This window comes from Dipodomys ordii, unplaced genomic scaffold (assembly GCF_000151885.1).
Source record: "Dipodomys ordii isolate 6190 unplaced genomic scaffold, Dord_2.0 Scaffold6, whole genome shotgun sequence".
Lineage (NCBI taxonomy): Eukaryota > Metazoa > Chordata > Mammalia > Rodentia > Heteromyidae > Dipodomys > Dipodomys ordii.
In genome coordinates, this window is record NW_012267222.1 from 15,961,182 (window position 1) to 15,981,653 (window position 20,472).

Genomic DNA, 20,472 nt, shown 5'->3' on the forward strand with positions numbered 1-20,472 from the left:
TCCTTAATCTATCTTACAGCGCTCCTTAAATAAATACCCTATCAGCTTCTGTTTATTCTTCAAGACCCAGCCCAGATTATCACCCCCTCCAGGAAGCCTTCCCTGATTGAACCCCTGTTCATTATTCCAGCCTTTATCAGCATCCCATTAGGCTGGGAGCAGCTGATAGTAAAGGAGCCTCTTCCCCTCCGTGCATGAGTTGGTGCTCAGCTGTTTGTTGTGGGGCAACTCATGAACCAGCCCCACCTTCAGGAGTGCCTTCTTGCGCTGTGGCCCTGGCCTTTTCAGGAAGCACCTCTTAGAACAGAGCCCCTGAGCTGGTTTTGGGTGTGACGGGCCAGGGCTTAGGGCTCTGAGTGCTGTTACACACACACACACAGAGGCTTCCCCTCATTGTGCCTCCTTTCCTGTTTAGCTAGACTGTGAGGCTGGGGACATTTCTCCTGCCTTGATGGAGCTGCTTCTTTTCTTGTCTCCTCCAGTATCCCAGACCACATCTCTGATCCATAAGTGGGCTCAAGCATCCACAGGCTCAGATTCAAGTCCCTGCTCTGCCCATTCAGCTCTGTGGGGTAGACTAACCCCTCTGGGCCTCAGTTTCTCCATTTGTAAACAGATGACCAAGAAGCCAGCCCTGGCGAGATCATGAGGGCTTACCAAGCTCAACATGTCCCTGCTTGAAGAACAGCTATTGCTGGGCCCTGGGCCCTGGGCCACAGGCCCGTGGGCTTGGGGCCTCTGAGGCAGGCCTAGCTGGCCGCCCTCTGCATATCTGCAGTCCAAACATCCTGTTCCTTTCCAGCTCCTTACTGGAGAGGCAAGGAAATGCTGTTGGTCTTTTTTCCCCGTCTGCCCATATCGGGTGACACAGAACACACAAGCCCTCCCGGCTTGAGCTGCCGAGTCTCAGCTACTGGCTAGGGTGGAGGTTCCGTTCTTGGCTTAGGGCTGATTCTGTGGGAACCAGACCACCCCTGAGACGGAGGACAGCCCGATGGCTCCCCAGGGCCTAGGCCTGCCTCGGAGCCCCTTCCTCTTGAGATTGGGGAGCCCTGAACTCACGTCCTCCCCACTCCTCCTGCCTCCTCCCCTGCAGGTGAACTTCCGCAGCCCTCGGAGCGGCCAGAGGTGCTGGGCAGCACGGACCCCGGTGGAGAGGCGGCTGGTGGTGTTGGTGGCACTTTTGGCAGCAGGATTGGTGGCCTGCCTGGCAGCACTGGGCATCCAGTACCGGACAAGTAGGTGCTTCTGTGTTTGTGGAGGGCTTGTCTCCCCCTGTCCCTCTGTTTCTGTACAGAGGACTTCCCTGCTCAAGCCAAGAAGGCTTCTAAGCACAAGGAAGAAGCCAGGTCTGCAGGGCTCAGGGTGATGATTGGTACAAAGGTAAATTAGAACAACCTGAGTTCACATCTGAGCCCAGCAATCCAACAGCAGTATGATCTTGAGCAAGTCATTTACTTCCCCAGACTCTGTGTCATCTCCCTTTAAGGGGGGAAAGCAGTGCCCAATAGGGTTTGGCCCTGAGGTCCTATGCAGTGCCTTAAGGACTTCTTCAGCCTCGGCTCTGACATGGTTGCTAGGGTGGCTGCTGGACCAGGCTGGCGCAGCCTGCCCAAGAGGAAGCCAGTGGTGGCTTCTGCATGCTGACCTCTCTGTGGGCCAAATACCCCCCCTTTACAGACATGGCCTCGTGTCTTCCCTTCATGTCCCTACAGGCTGTGGTTGCTTTCAGTTCTTTTCTAGATAAGGAAACTGAGGCCCTGAGGATTTGAGTGAGGCAGCTGGAATTTTCCCACTGGCTCCCTCCTAGGCTTCAGAAGCCTCAAGAGCTCAGGTCCTGCCTTCTTTTGTAATCACTGTCATTCCTGATCATGAGGGATGTCCTTCCTTGCCAGAGTCTTTGTGCCTGTGTCCGTCCCTCCATCCAGCTGGCCATTCCCATTACATGAGCGTAGGGTGAATGTGGCCCCTGTTATCTCACCCTCAGAGCTGCTTCTCGGAGCCCGCCAAATGGATCCTGCCAGCACTGCACTTTACTCAGCTAGCACTTATGCAACTGGGAAGATTCGAGTTAAAACCAAGGACAGGGAGGCCAGCCAATTCCAGGCTGTCTCCCTCTCCTGCTCCTGTCCCCAGTATCTAGCTTTCTGATGATCCACCTGGCTGAGCAGCCAGAGAGGGGCTTTGGTCAGGGTCCCGCCCACCAACTTGGCCATGTACCATGAAACCATGGCTGTGCTGGGCCCTCCCCGCTGTGAAGCTGCTGGCCTGAGGTTGGTCATGGTAGACTGGAAAGGAAGGGCCTTCCGGGCCTGGAGAGAAGAGAGGGCATACTCTAGAAATAAGTGTTTAACTGACGTTTAAAATGTGTGTATTATGTAGGTTCTAGGGCTTGAACTCAGAGCCTGAGCTCTGTCTCTAAGCTTTTTTTTTCCCCCCTCAAGGCTAAAGCTCTACCATTTGAACTTCAGCTCTACTTCTGGCTTTTTTGGTGGTTAACTGGAGATAAGAGTCTCAGAGACTTCCCTGCCCAGTCTGGCTTGGAACTGTAATCCTCAGATCTCAGCCTTCTGAGCAGCTGGGATGACATGTGTAAGCCACAAGCATCCGGCTCTTAACTGACTAAATGGGCTATAGTCCCAGCAGGTGCTAGATGTATATTTGAGTAAGTAATTTACTAGCTTCCAGGCCTTTCACCACACATACTTACGTAGCCCCTGGAGCTATGGTGTACAAATAATAACTGAATGAATGACAGAATGGACAAAGGAAGAAGAGAGAGAGAGTGTGTGTGTGTGTGACACTACAGATGTGTGTTTGTGCGTGTGTTGTGTGTCCTCTACCAGCGGGTCACTAGCTGCTGGCACCACCCTGCAGTTGCCATCTGGCCTCACATCCTGATCAATCAGCTTCAGTTCTGAGCAGCCCACTGGTCTGTGCAGACCATGGCCAGCTCTTTGCCCTGGACCTGGGAAGCAGGCAGGATTCCAGCAGCCGGTTTGGCCCTGGGGCTGCCCTTAGGAGCCCCCAAGGGGTTTCTTCTCCAGGATCCAAAGAGAGCTCCCAAGGGACAGCTCTTAGGGACAGCTCCGTAGGGGTCATACTCAAAGCAATTCTGCTGTTGTTGCCAAGTAGGTCCTAAGGGGGAACCTGACCCTCTCAGCATCTGGAAAGGGGTTTTTCCACCTGGGCCTGCCTTCTTGTCCTAGGGTGGAGTGGATTAGGGATCAGGTAACTCCTGAGCCACCTGAAAAAGCAGTGGCCACCTAGGATATGGACAGTAACCTTATGACATTGGCCTCGTCTGAGCTAATGCCAGACCAGGAAAGCAAGTCCTCGGCGTACCTGGAAGACCCACAGCTATGTCCTGTCTGGGCACCTAAGGATCTTTTGATCTGTCTTCCTGCTACACCCTCCTTTCCAGAAACTTGCAAGTAACTGCAAACAACAGCCACCCAAACATGAAACTCCCTCAGGAAGCACTGGCAGCACCTTAGAAGGTGGTAGGGCCAGCCACCAACCAAGTGAGGGGACTTAATCTAGGGTTGATTCTTGCCTTCTCAACTGACACATGCCCATCCTGATGGGTTGAAATGGTTGCCCCCTCCAGGAGGTGGTCACCAGGTGCTGGATAAAACATGGCCACTCAGTTGGCCATTTGTTCCTTCTGCTAGATGCCAGGCACAGTGGTGGGCAAGCAAGCAAGATGCCAGTCTTATACTCAAGTTCATGTTCTAGTCCAGGAGGTAGCCAGGGAGAAGACCGAGGCCCGCCATACAGCTCCCTATACAGGGAACGGGGACTGGGGGGGGTTTCCCTGGGGGAAGAGGAGGAAGTCCTAGGTGGGAGACTTGGAGCCGTTAATTTGTTAATCAAATATACATTAAGCACCTGCTGAGCCGGGACAGTGTAAGGATCTGTGAGCCATTACATAGTTAAATAACCAAGCATTCATTGTGTGAGCACCATCTAGGAGCTGGCACAGCATCCAGCAGAGTTGGGGTCTTAGGGAGGACCCACATCTCTGACACTGGCTCCTGATACTGAGTTCATTTTGTTTTTTAAATCCAAGTCCTCTTACAGTCTATCTCCTGGGTATTTCCTTCAGCCAAGATTTTGTCCAGCCCTGACTTCCTGTGGCTTAGTGTGTAACAATAGGTATTCTTTTCCCTTATACCCTAATAGTGAATAGGCCTTTTCAAATCGCACACAAGTTCTCTTTCCCCTCCCCCCATGGCAGTTCTGGCCATCCCCATGGTTGGGACTGGTGTGTGCTACTATGATTAAGATGGTGTGATCTCAAAATATTGAAAATGAAGCCAGGTGAGCTTCATTGTATGAGTAGATAGATAGATATACATACCTACTACTAATGATAGCCTCATTCTCTCCATCAAAAGTATTGTGTATAGGATTGTGTATGGGAGTGGAGTTCAGTGGAGTAGCACTTGTCTAGCATTGAATTCCTGGGGTCAATCCTAGCACTATAGCACTTGTATGCACATGCACGTGCACAACACACACACACACACACACACACAAATTCTCTGTTTACATATAATAGCTCAGTAAGTTTGTGTGTTTATGTATGTGATGTATGTGTGCATGTGCGTGTGTGTGTGTGCGCGTGTGTGAGTGTGCACGCGCATGCGTGCACGTTCCTAGGGCTTGAACTCAGGGCCTGGGTGCTGTCCCTGAGCCTTTTGCTCAAGGCTAGCGATTTGCCACTTGAGCTACAGCTCCACTTCTAGCTTTTTGGTGATTAATTGAAGATAAAAGTCTTATGTAGTTTGCTGTACAGGCTAGCTTCCAAGTATGATCCTCAGAACTGAGACTCCTGAGTAGCTGGAATTTCATGTGAGCCACCAGCACCTGGTATGCTCAATACATTTTAATGATTGCAAATTATCTCAAATATAGTTGCCCTGAGTTCCCTCCTGTGTTGTTGCCCCTCTGAGCCCTCCATGGGGAACTTTGTACTTATCAGAACAGACAAAAGATCCTGTCCTGACCACCCTCGTGGCTGATGGTGTGCTGCCAAAGGAGGCCAGGACCCCTCTGCCAGCCCTGCCTTCTTCCTGTTTTCTAAACAACAGCCTGAGATCTTCAGACCTGGGCCCTGAGGAAGCAGAGAGCCCTGTGTCCAGCCAGAAATTTCCCAGTACATTTCCACTTACTTCTGGACAGAGAAACTGAGCCTTGGAGAGACAAGAGGTCACTTGTAAGAGGCCCTGCAAGGCAGAGACAGAAAGCTGAGGTTTGAACCCACATCAAAGGGTTTCTAAAGCCATCCTACCTTGCTATTTCCCTGTGTGTTAAGGAAACTGATCTTCCAGTCCAGCTACCCCGCTCCTGGCATGGCCAGCAAAGAGATGGTACTTAGCTCCCAGCTCCCACACAGCTGGGTGACCTTGTTCTAGTCACTTCCTCAATGCCTTAGTTTCTTGGGGTTGGTTGGTTGGTTGGTTTGAGCCAGACTTGTGGCTTTGAGCTCAGGGCCTGGGCCATGTCCTTGAGATTTTTCTTTTTGATCAAGGCAAGTGCTCTGCCACTTTTTGGTGCTTAATTGAATATAAGTCTCTCAGACTTTCTTGCCTGGGCTGGCTATAAACCACAATCTTCGATCTCTTCCTCCTGAGTAGCTAGGATTACAGGCATGAACCACCAGCCCCTGGCAGCTTCCTGGTCTTTGTACATGAATATTATAGCTGCATCTGATGCCGGGGTGGGGGTTGAGAATGGCGAGCATGTGAGAACAGCAGGGGTGCAGGGAGCAGCCTCTGTTGTCACTTGCCTGGCTTGGGTCTGTAGACCATGAGACCAGGCCTGGTTCCTGGTTCCTCAGTCCTGCAGAGTCAGGCTTGGCCTCCTGGCTCAGCCAAGCCTCTGGAGAGCCATCTGTGATTCTGGTCCCCTGACCAACCTTGAGGCTGGGGGCCTGAACCATTCCTCATGTCTCTGGCAAACTGGTCACTTGTTTCCAGTTTGTCTTATCAAATGGTACTAGGATTTGAACACAGGGTCTTTGCTCTTGCTTTGTTTGAAGATTTATTGAGATAGAGGATTCCTGCCATGTGCTCAGGAGAGGAGCTGTTTCCTGGCTCCTCCCCTGTCCACCTCGTCTCCCTGTGTCCCGGTTACCTCACCCACGTGGTACAGAGTCAATGTTCACTCTGTTTCATGTAGAATGAATGGCAGTTTCTCCTACTCTTCTCTTCTGACTCTTACATGTGTATGTGTGTCCCTGAATGAATTATTAGCTCCTGAAGGAAAAGACTTTGCCTTTTATAGTCCTCAACTTCCTCCACCCTCTCTGTCTTACACACACACACACACTACTCAGCAAAGAATCCAGAAGACCCTTATTTTGTTGAATACATGAATGCATAAATGAGTAAAGGAATTTATTTTGTATCAGAGAATAACAAAAAGTTGGTGAAGGCTTGGACATGGTGGTATACACCTATAATCCCAACTGTTTGGGAGGTGCGGATAAGAGGATCAAAGTTGGAGGATAGCAGGAAAAAGCCAGAACTCTATTTCACAAAACAAACAAAAAAGCCAGGCCAGGTATGGTACCTCATATCTGTACTCCATCTACTTAGGAGGTAGAGATGAGAAGGACCACAGATCGAGGCTAGCCCAGTCAGTTTGTAAGACACTCTCTTAGTTAATAAGCTGGGCATGGTGATGCCTGCCTGTGATCTCAGCTACAATGGAGTCTCCACCTGAGTCTAGCTGAGCACAAGTTTGGTACTCTGCCTGAAAAATCACTGAAAAGCAAAAGGACTGGGCGTGTGGTTCAAGAGCTGGAGTGCCTGCCAAGCAAGCATGAAACCCTGCATTCAAACCCCACTACCACTAAAACAAACAGCAACAACAACAACGTGGGCATGGTAGCACATACTCATGATTCTAGCTACCAAGGAAGCATAGGTAAGAGGATCATGGTCCAAGGTCAGCCTGGGCAAAATTAAGAGATCCTCTCTGAAATCAAACTAAACGCAAAAGGACTGGATAGGGTTTGGCTCAAGTGGCACAGTACTTACATCCCAGCACTTAAAAAAGGGGGGGGAGTCTCTATGGGAGGATTATGAGAAACACCTCTTCGTTCTAGGGACTTTGATGGCACAAAAGAGTTTTAGCTGCTAAACCAAGGTCTTCTTTTACAAGCTGGGAGATCTGAAATTTCCTGATCATAAGGAGTCTAATAACCATCCAGTTCCAAGCTCTTAGGGTTAAGTGTGGGTTTGTGTTCCCCAGGCCCTAGGCCACTTGTGCTGCCCTCCTGGACCCTTCTCCCTGCCCCTCTTCACTGGCCTCTTGTCCTTGTCCCCTTCCAGGAACACCCCCAGTATGTCTGAGCGAGGCTTGTGTCTCAGTGACCAGCTCCATCTTGAGCTCCATGGACCCCTCGGTGGACCCCTGCCAAGACTTCTTCAGCTATGCCTGCGGGGGCTGGATCAAGGCCAACCCTGTGCCTGATGGCCATTCCCGCTGGGGGACCTTCAGCAACCTTTGGGAACACAATCAAGCCATCATCAAACACCTGCTGGGTAAGCACCAGCAGGGGGACAGACAAATATGCCAGGTCCACTGCACCTGCCAGCCAGCCCAGTCTGCTCAGAGGAGAGGCAGGGCAGGCTAAGAAGGCCGTGGACTTTGTAGTAAGGGGGTTGGTAGCCCTGGTTGCTATTCTGTGGCTTCTAGTTGCACTGTAGGTCTTGACAGTTTTGAAGGGGAAGGCTGGACACACCAGCTCAGGTTTGAAGGCTGTGAATCAGTGGAAGTTGTAACAACAGCTCATCAGAGTTAGTCTCTCTGGCCTCCTGGTAACCAGCCTTGCAGGTTAAGCTGTCTGACCAAAGTCCTTCCAACCTTGAAGTTGGTGGTTTTATGCTCAGGTTAGAACCCCACGTGTGTCTTGTTTACAACAGTATTCCTGGTTAATGTTTGTTGAATCCCCAATGGGAATCAAGAAGGGAGCCCCAGTAACAAACTGGACCCCAGACCTCCTGACTCGAATCCCCTGGCATCTGTGACCTTGGCTGTCTGCCTTTCCTGTCGACCTTTGCTTTATTCTGGGACCCTCAATGCTGGGAGGAGCCAGATTATTAAAATCCAATTCATGTGTCCACCAGTAAGAACTTAAACTCAACAAATACTATTTTTAAAAACTCCTTAAGGGCTGGGAAGGTGGCTCGGTGGTAGAGTGCTTGTCTTGCGTGCATGAGGCCCTGGGTTCAATTCCTCAACACAATGTAAGCAAAAAAAGCCAGAAGTGGCACTGTGGCTCAAGTGGTAGAGCCTTGAGCTGAAGAGCTGAGGGACAGCACCCAGGCCCAGGCTGCACGACCGAATAAAATAAAATAAAAAATAACTCCTTGAGAAAATGATGAGGGGTTGGAGGCATAGCTTAGAGTACTAGCCAATGAGCAAAAGTTCTAGTACCAGTCTTGGAACAAAAAAGAAAAAACAGAACTGTGAAAAGGGTGACATCAGTCAAGATACATTGTTCTCATAGCCTGATTTCTGGAATTGAAATCTCTGTGTACAGCTATTTAATAAAAACAAATAAATATTATTTTTTTAAATCCTTCAGCATACCAGTAGGTAAATAGGAGAAGGTAACTAAAAGAGGGTAAATTCAGCTGGATGCAGTGGCTCATACCTGTAATTCTGTCTACTAAAACCAGACATCTGGAAGACTGTAGTTCAAGGTCAACCCGAGCAGAAAGTTCTCAGAGACCCTGTTTCAACCAATAAAAAGCTTCTACTTACAATTCAGCTATAGTATAAGAATGGCAGTCTAGGGCTGGCCTGGGCCAAAAGCAAGACTCTATTTCAAAAATAACCAAAGCAAAAAGGACTGGAATTATGGGTCAGGCTGCAGAGCACCTACCAGACTAGTACAAGACATGCTCCTCAGCAGCATGGGAGACAACCTCCTGCTCATCTCCCTGGAGATGGGAGCAGGTGTATTGAGGTGGGACTGAAGCAGCAAGTCCCAGCCCAAGATGGCCCTTGCCTACCTCATGCCACTACTTATCCTGGTAACCTGGTCAGATGGGCTAATGTCAGCCCCTGGGGTCAGGGCTGGCTCTGCCCCTGACCTGCAGGTCTGGGGTCTGTCACTTCACTAGGCGGCTTGTTTTCTTATCAGAACACTGGAACACAAGCTTCCTCCAAGTTTATGAAAATTCAATAGATTTATTACACTTTTTTATTGTTGTTGTCCTGGTCCTGGGCTTAAACTCAGGGCCTGGGTGCTGTCTCTGAAGTTTTTTGTTTTTTGTTTTTTTCCTGGCTCAAGGCTAATGTTCTACTGCTTGAACATGACTCCACTTCAGGTTTTTTGGTAGTTAAGAGATAGTCTTACAAATTTTTCTGCTGAGATTAACTTTGAAGCTTGATTCTCAGATCTCAGCTCCTTTTTTTTTTTTGGGGGGGGGGTCCAGTCGTGGGCCTGAACTCTGGGCCTGGGCGCTGTCCCTCAGCTCTTCAGCTCAAGGCTAGCCCTCTACCACTTGAGCCACAGTGCCACTTCCGGCTTTTTTCTTTTTGCTTATGTGGTGTTGAGGAATTGAACCCAGGGCCTCATGCATGCAAGGCAAGCACTCTACCACTGAGCCATCTTCCCAGCCCCAATCTCAGCTTCTTGAGTAGCCAGGATTACAGGCGTGAGCCACTGGTGCATGGCTACACATGGTCTTTTTGTTTTGTTATTTGGCAGTTCTATTTTGTTATTTAGCACTACTGTCATTGGAACTCGGGGCCCCATGCTTGCTAGGCAAGTGCTCTTCCACTTGAACCACACCCATTGTTTTTCACATAGGGTCTCAATTTGAGCCTGGACTGACCTGAACTACAGACTTCCTATTTTTGCTCCCTTCATGGCTAGCAGGCACATTCTATCTCACAGCTTTTTATTAATGGGGGTAGGGGGGAGCATGGAGGGAGGGAGTCGTAAACTTCTTCTCCTGGGGCTGAGGTGCTCTTCATCTAAGCCTTCTGAATAGGTAGGATTATAGACATGAGCCACTGTCCTAAGCTTACCTGTAGTTTTCATCAAGTCTAGCAAGTTAATAGTAAATAATAAGGTTTTTTCTTTAAATCAAAAGAAATTTCAAATCAGGAAATTTAAATTACTACGCCTGCATTCTGCAGCTCAGTGGAGGCTGAGGAACTCTCAAGTTACTCCTGAGTTGAAATCGTTGCAAGACCTGCTCAAGCGCTTCTCTGCCCTGATTTTGTGAAAATCTGTCTTCCCAAAAGCACATTAAGAATCCACGTGCTTAGTTTCATTCTTTTTTTTTTCTTTCTTTTTTTTTTTTTTGGGTCCGGTTGTGGGGCCTGAACTCTGGGCCTGGTCGCTGTCCCTCAGCTCTTCAGCTCAAGGCAAGCACTCTACCACTGAGCCACCTTCCCAGCCCTAAAGTTTTTTTCATCTTTTTTTTTTTGTCGTGGGGCTTGAACTCTGGGCTTGGGTGCTGTCCTTGTGCTCTTCAGCTCAAGGCGAGCGCTCTACCACTTGAGCCACAGCACCACTAAGAATCCACGTGCTTAGTTTCAGATGAAGCGAAAAACCTGAGAGTTGTTGAAAGGGGCAGTGTGTCTTTAGTGGCAGTTGGGTGGTTATGAGGGAAATAAATCACTACCCATAGTTTTCAAGATAACATGAAGTCTAGCTTTGGGTAAGCAGCATTCATGCCTACCATAGTCATTTCTGTGGCAGTAACGTAGCTACTTTATGTCAAATGTCAAGTGTTCATGCTCAGACCTACTGTACATACCCTACGGGTGAATTTGAGTAACTTTACAGTGTTGAACCCTATGCGATCCGAGCATGCGTGGTTCTTCCTTGGTGGTGGTCTCAGTCCACAGAAGCCAAAATCTACTTTGTGTTGGAAGTCCTCAGTCTGGCATGTTGATGGGGGAGAGGTGGTTGCCAGTATATTAAGCTTGTGCATTGTAACCTTTGACCTTGCACAGCACAGTCCACATAGCTGTTCTGTAACTTCATCCCATTTGGTCCTGCAGAACATTGTTCAATAGATAAACAAACTGAGATTCTCAGGGCAGGCTAGTGGATAGCAGAGCAGGACAGGCCTGGTTTCCAGTTGTGTGCCCTTTCCCTGCCCCTCACCATCCTTAGGGATAAGGGTCACGTGCAGCTCCCTGTGCACCTTGCTACACAGTAGGACAGGAGGACCTGAAGGAGAGCAGGAAAGAGGCTGACGTTGCTTGTCCTCTGCAGGCTGGACGCAGTGCTGGGCTCTTTGTAGTTGTTCCCTGTTTAGGCCTCACTGCAACCCTGAAATTTAGGGATTCTCTTATTTATTTGTTTGTTCACTTGCTACCTTACTGTGTCAATTCTGAGGCTTATACTCAGGACCTGGGTGCTATCCCTAAGCTTTTGTGCTCAAGGCTAGTGCTCTACCACCTGAGCCATAGCTCAGAGATAAGAGTTTCTGGACTTTGCTACTCAGGCTGCTTAGAGCTCAGCCTCCTGAGTAGCTAGGATTACAGATATGAGCTACCAGCACCTGGCAATTTAGGGATTTTTATTCCCATTTTCCAAATGGTGACACTAAGACTCAGAGATGTTAAGGGATTTTGCCCCAAGAGCACACCTCTAGTGCAGAATGGAGGGGGCTCATCTCTGGTGAGCCATTAGCACTGATAGGAGCTAGGGAAGAGGTAGACAAATTGTCTGACTTCCTGGTTCGTCCCCAAGTTGGCTCTGTGCCTTGTGACCACAATCCTGACCCTACTACTTCCGGAGCTGGTTCTTAATCAGAGAAAACCTTGGATCTGAGCCCAGCCTACCCTGCTTGGCCTTAACTTGTCAGAACTCGGGAAAAGTGGTCTCCAGTCTTGGGCTATATCCTTACATCCACCCAGTTCCTCAGGGTCAAGTTGTGGCTGTTCCAAGCTGGGCATAGAACAGCCAGAATCAGACAATCAAAGCCCTGACCACAAGGCCAGGGTCTAACAGCCTCAGAAGGCCATCCTGCAGGGCTGTGAAGCCAACCAGCCCAAATGCTAGCTCAGCTGTTGACCAGAGACCTGGCTTTCTTGTACCTCGTTCTAATCTCTGTGAAATAGGGACCTGGATGACCCCCTAACACCTAAGGTTGTGATAAGTATTGATCTGCATGTGATGTTCAAAGTACTTAGCTTGGTGGTATTGAGTGAGTTCTAAGCTGTTTTACCAAATGACCTACTAAGCTACTACAGGAAGACCACTAGCCTCTCAGAGCCCTCTATAAGAAGGAATCAAATTCAGATCATTAGGAAGCATACTCTAAGAATACACCATTACTTATTCTGTTTTTCATTATCAGGGAAAGTGGTGCAGAGTAACACACAGTTTCTTTTTTTTTCTGGTTGGTCATGGGGCTTGAACTCTGGACCTATGCTCTGTCCTTCAGCTCAAGGCTAACGCTCCAGCGTTTGAGCCACAGCACCACTTCCAGTTTTCTGGTAGTTTATCGGTGATAAGAGTCTCATGAACTTTCCTACCTGGGCTGGCTTTGAACTGTGATCCTCAGATCTTCGCCTCCTTAGTAGCTAGGATTACAGATGTGAGCCCCCAGTGCCTGACAACACATACAGTTTCTTATTCATACTGTTTTATTTAACTCTCAAGGTGTGCCACAAGGACATCAGATATACCCATTTTATAGACAGGACCTACAGAGGTGGAAGAAGCATGTTTCCCAGAAGTGGTGGAGCTGAGATTCAGCCCAAAACTCATAGAGAGGCCCCACACAGCCCTGCTTTGGAGAGCAGTGGAATGTGAGTCACAGCCTCCTTCCTTAGTAGCTGCCTGGCTGAGCTCTGCAGAGCTGGCCTTAGCTCCAGGCCAGCTCCTCCTGAAGTCACATCCCAGGTGCCTTCTTCCAGCCTCGCTCCTGAGAACTAGTCTAGAGATGGCCTCTCACTAATGGCCTTCATTCTTGGGGTGTTGGTACCTGAAGCCCCCTGAAGGAACAGGTAGCAGATAGGGAAAAAAATGCAAGAATGTGGTCATTGTGTTCTTGGGGTTAAAGCCAGACAGGCTTCAGCTTTTCCCAGCGCAAAGAGGGGGGTCAGCCAGACAGCAAGCTGCAGAAGGCTCCAGCTGGGAGACACTGGGACAAGCTGGGTGCTGAGGGCCCTCCAAGGTGGCTGGGGTTGGCTCTGTCTCAGCAGAGGGAAGAGGGAGGACACTCAGAGTGCCAGTGAGGATAAGGTCGCGGCCAGGGAGCACAGATGTTCCCCTGCTCTTGCTCGGTGGCCTTGGGCAAGCCTGGTGTTTTCTTTGATGAGTGAATCATGGCTCCTGGAGAGGAGGTCCAGGCAGATCTGGTGCAGGTGGGCTGGCCCAGGCCAGGCACCACTGTACGTGTCCTTGTGGTCTGTTGGAAAGGTGATCTAAGCTTGTGTGGGTGGTCTGTATAGGCTCTGGGGACACTGTAGTGGTGACATATCCTCAGGGGAAGCAGCCAGCCGGGCAATACCCCTTAAACTTGGCTTTGCCATCAGCTTTCCAGTTGTAGTTAGCTTTGGAGAGCCAAGCCATCCCCAGACCCTTTGAGACTCTTCTTTTTTATTTTTTGGTCCAGTCGTGGGGCCTGAACTCTGGGCCTGGGCACTTGTCCCTCAGCCCTTCAGCCCAAGGCTAGCGCTCTACCACTTGAGCCACAGCACCACTTCCGGCTTTTTTCTTTTTGCTTATGTGGTGCTGAGGAATCGAACCCAGGGCCTCAGGCATGCAAGGCAAATGCTCTACCACTGAGCCACCTTCCCAGCCCCCTTTGAGACTCTTCTTAAAGCAACTTCCTTTGCTTGCTAGCCTCCATGGGACTTGAGCCTTCATATATGTGTGCCTATCATGTTTGTGACATCATAGTATAAGATAAATGTATTAAAAAAAAAAAGCCCAGTTCCTATGGTTCACATCTGTAATCCTAGCTACTATGAGGCTGAGATCTGAGGATCATGGTTTAAACCAGCCTGAGCAGGAAAGTCCATGAGACGCTTATCTCCAGTTAACCACCAAAAGGCTAGAAGTAGAGTGCCATCCTTGTGTGAAAAAAAAAGTTCAGGGATGACACCCAGGCCCTGAGTTCAAGCCCCATGACCGACAAAAACACAGTACTAATAATATGTAAAGGAAAAAATATAATGCATGCTTATTATTGAAGCAATTCAGGTTCCCTAAAGGAAAAGTTAGCTGAGGGCTGAGGAGGTACTGCCTGCCTGACATGCATGAGGCCCACGGTTTAGTCCCCAGTATCACAAACTAAAAGCTGGCTGTCTGCTTGCTTTCTCTCCAGGACACCAGTCTCCCTGAGAAGTAATAACAGAATGTTCCACTCGCATGACTAGTGTCCACGTCAGTGACTTGGCATGAATCGTGTCACCCTGTGTCTGCTCTTGTATTTTGGTTTTGATGTTTTTCCCGATTTGCTGGCCAGCCTCGTTTCCTCTTCCTGCATCAGTGGAGGCTCTGCCCCATTCAAAGCTTCTCTGTGGGCTTGCGTCTGCAGCAGCAGGACCACTCTCATTAGAGAGGACTGGTTAGATGGATTCATTGATTCAAGACTAGAAAAGGGTGTCCACAACATCCAGGACCAGGCCCCTTACTAGGGTCCAAGCACACTTACAAGAAAGGACTAGGAAAGGGGAAAGACTTGGGCTCCAGATCTGGCCTTAGCCACTCATGAAACCACTGCTTGCCTTATAGTTAAAAGCCAATGTGGTGATGTTATGTCAACATGTGGTTCCTACCCCCTTCCCCCATACACACACACACACACACACACACACACACACACACACATACACACACACACGGCAATGACTTCCTCAGGGAAGCGTTAGAAGGCCTGAGTTCTGATTCTAGTGTACCACTTCTTCACTCTGCTTTTCTAAGTAATGCCTTTGCCATCCTGGACCTTGTTTTCCTTCTCTCCATAATGGGCCGATAACACTGGTGTGACACTCCGGCAAGTCCTGTGTTGTATGACGATGAAACCTAACACAGGCCTGACCTACAGGGTACCAGGAAGTGGCCTTGGTGTTTTTCTTCCTTCTCTTCTTCTGCACAACAGGCGCCTCCTCTATCAGCTCTTCCCTTCCCGCCCGAAGGCTGCAGCTCCCCACTCCTGTGACTCTCTCAGCTGAACCTGTGGTTTTTATCTAAAACAAATACCAGTCCAGCCCTGATGTGAATTCAGGGCCCCGGTGCTCCTGGCTGGCTGGAGGAGACTGTGGAATTCACAGGCGCCCAGTCCCTGCAGTCTACCTCAATCTCAGTGCTGCCTATTCTTGGGGGCGTCTGCTTCCTCCCCGGAAGTAACAGGAGACTTTGATAAAGTGACTATAGAGATTTCTAGTACTTGAAAGTCACCAGAAAGTTGGGAACCTTATTGTCTGACCCCAGGCTGCCAAACAACTTCGATTCCATTGGGGTCCTCAAGATGTCTCTGTCTCCCTGGCTAAGGCCAGCAGGAGGGACTACAGATGGAACTATCCTCACCCTACACCCTAAACCCCTCCATCGTGCCCCAGGCTTCCAGTCCCAGCAAGCAGCACCTCACCTAGCCTAAGGAAATGTGGTGCCCTTCTCTGTTCCTCCAGCTCCTTTGTTGAGTGCCTCCCACCATTCTGCCACCACCAAACCCAAGCCCCCCCCATCTTGAATCACCAGGTATAGCGCACAAGCCTCCCATCGACCTGACTGTCTTGCTTCAGCTCCTGGCCCTGGGAGCCTACACACAAGAGTAGCTAGAACAAGTGAGAAAGGCAAGGAGGAGAGAGAGCTGTGCACTGTCCCTGTGGGTCTCTGTGGGCTGAGGGGGGACCTCAGGAGGCAGCAAGACACTGGCCCATATCCACAGGGGGTGCTGGTGAGCTGCACCAGGAGGAGAGGCTACCACAGGCCTCCCAGGGGTTCACACATCTTGCCTCCTTCAGTGTAAACACTGAACTGTTTGTCCTATGTGCCCGTTCAGTGCTGGTTCTGGGAACCCAGGGGTGACAGAGCCACGGAGTGCAGGGTGATCGGCAGTGACCTTGTCCTTCCGTCTTTGGCTTACGTGTGGCTTCCTTGGGTGCCTTTCCTGGCCTCCCGCCGGCCTCTCCTGCCTTCCTGCACTTTCTCTTCATGATTGCCCTGGTGTGTAATTAGATGCTCTTGTGACTGTTTGCTTGCTGTCTCCCTGCTGGGCTGCCAGCCTCGTGCGCTCAGGCCCGTGTCTGCACAACCAGCCTCGCAGCTGCCAGCACTGGGATTTCATAATCACTGTGTGAACTAGGCAGCAGGACCCTAGGCTATGGAGGAACTTGTTTCTCTCTCTCTGTAACATTAGAGAGGGGATCCAGGGGTCTCATGCATGGGAAGCAAGCAATCTACCACTGCAGCGAGGCCTCAAACCATTTTGTTTTGAGGGTCTCTTTACCTGAGCTGATCTTGAATTTTCAATGCAGGAAATACTTGGAGCCTTGTCAGGAAAGCGGAGAGGGAGGCTGTGCTAGAACCAGGCCTTCTCTCTCCCTCCGGGTACCTGGGACACAGGGTCAAGAGACCCAGAGGTAGAACCCAGAATCTTGAATTAGTACAGCCTAGCAGTTCCTCTCTGGTTCTCTATCTCAGTGGCCTTGGGACCCTGGAGGAGGGAAATGCCAGGCTCTCTCTTGAGCCAGTGCAGAGCACCTCCTCCCACCTTGGTATTTCAGGGTCAAGGCTAGAGGTGGGTATGACGTATGGTTCCCAGGGCCTGAGAACCTAAAGGCTCTGCTGCTTTGTCTTCTAAGAGACTGGCTGCCGGAAAGTGTTGCCATAGAGATGAGGCCCCTGGGGCTGGGAGCTTCCCCTTTGCATCCCCTCCTCTGATTCCTGAGTCTGAGGCCCCAGCTCTCCCTGTTTCTGTTTTCTGTCTCTAGGAGGCCTTGTCTTGTGGCTCCCTAGGGGCCGGGAGACACACAGGTGTTTTCAGAGCTTGGCAACCCCAAGTTTGGTGGTCTCTAAAGCTGTGTGTACCCCTTAGAGCCCCTCCTCCCCCAGGGACTCTAGACCTCCCTTTTCCCATCACTCTAGCCCCAGGCTGTGCCCACTGCTTTTTTCTAGGTTCCAATGGGGCCAGGCGCCAGTGGCTCACACCTGTAATCCTAGCTACTCAGGAGGCTGAGATCTGAGGATATCGGTTCAAAGCCAGCCCGAGTAGGAAAGTCTGAAACTCTTATCTCCAATAAACCACCAGAAAACCAGAAGTGGCGCTGTAGCTCAAGTGGTAGAGCGCTTGCCTTGAGCTGAAGAGCTGAGGGATAGCGCTCAGGCCCAGAGTTCAAGCCCCACAACCACCACCACCAACAACAAAAAGATAGGTTCCAATGGGAATTGGGCTTGTGTTCTTGGACCAATGACAATCCTAGTTAGATTCAGGGACTGGGAGCTCTTTAAATTGAGGGCTGGGGAAGCTGATTAAAGACTGGTCAGGAAATGAGTTGTGCCCCTGGCACCAAGTGGCTATGACAAATGATTTTGTTTTATTCAATCAGTGTGCCTTTTATGCCTCCTTCCTTTGCCCCAGACTGCCCTGCTCTACCATCCAGTGCCCTTTCCCCTGGTCTCTACCTGAAAAAACCTTTTCATCTTAGAGGTCCAGCTCAAATAGGATATCTTTGGATAGTGCCCTGCCTCTTTCTATCTCCCAAATGGAGTGACTCCTCTGTCTTCTGAAGCCATGGTTCACTCTATTCCTGGGCCTTGGGGGGCAGGGAAGTCCTTTTGTACATTTATATCCCTCTTAGGCCATGAGCTCCACCAGGTACTAGTCTCTTCTATGCCAGGCCAGTGCCTGACACAAGGTAGATGTTCAGAGTGCTGAGGTTTCCTGTGCAGAAGCCTCATATGTATTTTATGTCCCCAGAATTACACAGTATCTGGTACAGAATATACATTTGGTATCTGTCCAATGGCTGAATGGGTAGAATTCAACCAGAAGAGTGTCTCTGCTGGAGATGGAAAGGGAGGTCTTGGAAGGAAGCAGAAGGAGGGGTGTCAAATAGAAAGAAATGAATGTAAAATGACAGTGGGGACCCGGAGGAGTCAGACAGATGGGCTGAGGATCCAGGGTGGCCTGGAGTGGGGCTCAGATACAGGGGCTTGGGACACAGGAGCCTCAACACATAGTAGGGTCTTTGAGGATTTGAGCAGCAGGAAGTGACCGCCTTTCCCAGATGTAGCAGGAACATCCCAGGCTCCCTGCATGGTTGTGTGGGCTCCAGCAGGTGAATGAGGACCAGGTGCTAAGCGGGGAGGAAGAGAAGAAAGTAGAGGGAGCCTCCTGGGTTTCCAGGGGGAGATCAGAACCTTAGGAGGCAAGGCTGCCTGTCCCAGTGGGGAGCAAGTGGAAACCAGCCCTTTTTTTGGGGGGGGGTCTGGTCGTGGGGCCTGAACTCTGGGCCTGGGTGCTGTCCCTCAGCTCTTCAGCTCAAGGCTAGCGCTCTACCACTTGAGCCACAGCGCCACTTCTGGCTTTTTTTTTCTTTTTGCTTATGTGGTGCTGAGGAATCAAACCCAGGGCCTCGGGCATGCAAGGCAAGCGCTCTACCACTGAGCCACCTTCCCAGCCCGAAAACCAGCCCTTTGCATCCTCACTAAGTCTGGCTCTTATGAGGAAGCAGAAAATCAATTCATAATGAATGAGGCCTTTCAAGCTCTGTCTAATTCCGGTCTTTCTCCTAAGAAAGGTCATCTGATACCTGGAAACCACAACAGGGCTCTGTCCCATGTACTGGGCAGGGTTGTGGGTACTATGTGTAGGCTGGCAGGAAGACCAGCTGTCTGCTGGGCAGACCCAGGCAGCCGTCCCGGGACCTGCCTGCAAGCCCACTGGTTGGGGAGGGGGAATATGGTACACCCTTCTGTTCTACAGTCAGCTAGAATTTGGGGGGGGTACCTCCAGTCTGCCAGCTCTGCCTAGAAGCACACTAGTACCCAAAGACTGAGCTTCGTCCTGACCCCCAGCTTGGGAAAGAAGAGGGGGCTCTGCTGCACAACTGGGAGTACCCAAGGCTCAGGAAGGACTTAACCCAGAGCCAGGGGGTGAATAGTGGCATATCACAAACTCTACCATCTCTTGTCATTCTAGAAAACTCCACAGCCAGCGTGAGCGAGGCAGAGAGGAAGGCCCAAGTATACTACCATGCGTGTATGAATGAGACCAGGATAGAGGAGCTGAGGGCCAAGCCCCTGATGGAGCTGATCGAGAAGGTCAGTCCCTGGGGCAGATCTCAGTGCCCTCGGCTTCCACCCCACCCAGCTCTCAGCCCCCACTCCCAGCTCAGCCTGTCTGTCTGTCTGTGGCTAGGTTTGGCGGCTAAGGGGAATATGTCTGTCCATGTGGGCGAGACTGTCTGCCTGTATTGTGTGGGGTTGTGTAGCAGCATCTGGTGTGGATGTCTGTGTCTGTGTGTGCCGCTCTGTGCATCTGTGTGGAGGACAGAGGCCAAATTCATGGCAAATCTTCCTTTTTGCTATTCCTTTGTGTGTGTGTGTGTGTGTGTGTGTGTGTGTGTGTGTGTGTGTGTGTGTGTGTGTATTTGTACCATTTCAGATATAGATCCATCCAGGTAAGGAGGACCCTACTGTTGATGAGTTGCCTCTTAATCCTGAAGAGGGGAAGGATTCCTTCCTCCTGGACACATCCCTGGCATTCATGGGCAGACTTCAGGAGGGCAGCACAAGGCTGGCCGAGCTGCCTGGCATAAGCAGGTGACATGGGGGTTTTCTGGCTGTTTATGCTGCCTGATGGTCCTGCCTCCTAGCTTCCTCATCAAGAAGAAGGCCTTGAAGCCTTGAAGTTAGTGGCACTGAGGCTGGCCCTGGCCCTCTTCTCTGGCCATGTACTGGTGTATGTTAAGCAAGGGAGGACTAAGATTGTTTTTTATTTTAATTTCAGTTTTGAGAAACTGAAGATCATGATTTGCCTATCTTTTTAAGAAATATGGGGCCTTTTTTCCCTAGGCACAATTGAACTTAGAGTTTGGGTTTGGTCTTTTAATTTAATTTTTTTTTTTTTGCCAGTCTTGGGGCTTGAACTCAGGGCTGGGCACTGTCTCTGAGCTTCTTTTGTTCAAGGCTAGCACTCTACCACTTGAGCCACGGTGCCACTTCCAGATTTTTCTGTGTATGACATAGTACTGAGGAATCAAACCCTGGGTTTCATGCATGCTTGGCAAGCACCCTACCACTAAGCCGCGTTCCCAGACTTTGATTTTTTTTTTGGATAGTTTTGCTTTGTAACCCAGGCTTGGACTCAAACTCGCAACCCTCCTGGCCTCTCTGCCTCTGTAGTGCTGGGATTTCAGGCTTGTGCCACCATAGCCAGAGACGTTACGTAGTGGTGGTAGTGTGTGTGGTGTGTGTATGTGTGTTACAAGGATTTGGACTTAGGGTCTCTTTCTTGCCTAGAAGGA

At 50.2% G+C, this 20,472-nt stretch overlaps 1 protein-coding gene across 1 annotated transcript in view; it reads left to right on the forward strand.

Moving 5' to 3' along the window:
- The first annotated feature begins 915 nt into the window (after positions 1 to 915).
- Ece1 (endothelin converting enzyme 1) overlaps positions 916 to 20,472 on the forward strand; it is a 45,773-nt gene continuing 26,216 nt past the window's right edge. Inside the window, exons 1-3 of the mRNA XM_013034703.1 lie at positions 916 to 1,238; positions 7,344 to 7,556; positions 19,146 to 19,267. Of these exons, the coding sequence (XP_012890157.1) occupies positions 995 to 1,238; positions 7,344 to 7,556; positions 19,146 to 19,267 (579 nt within the window). The 5' untranslated portion in view covers positions 916 to 994. The remainder of the gene's footprint in view (positions 1,239 to 7,343; positions 7,557 to 19,145; positions 19,268 to 20,472) is intronic.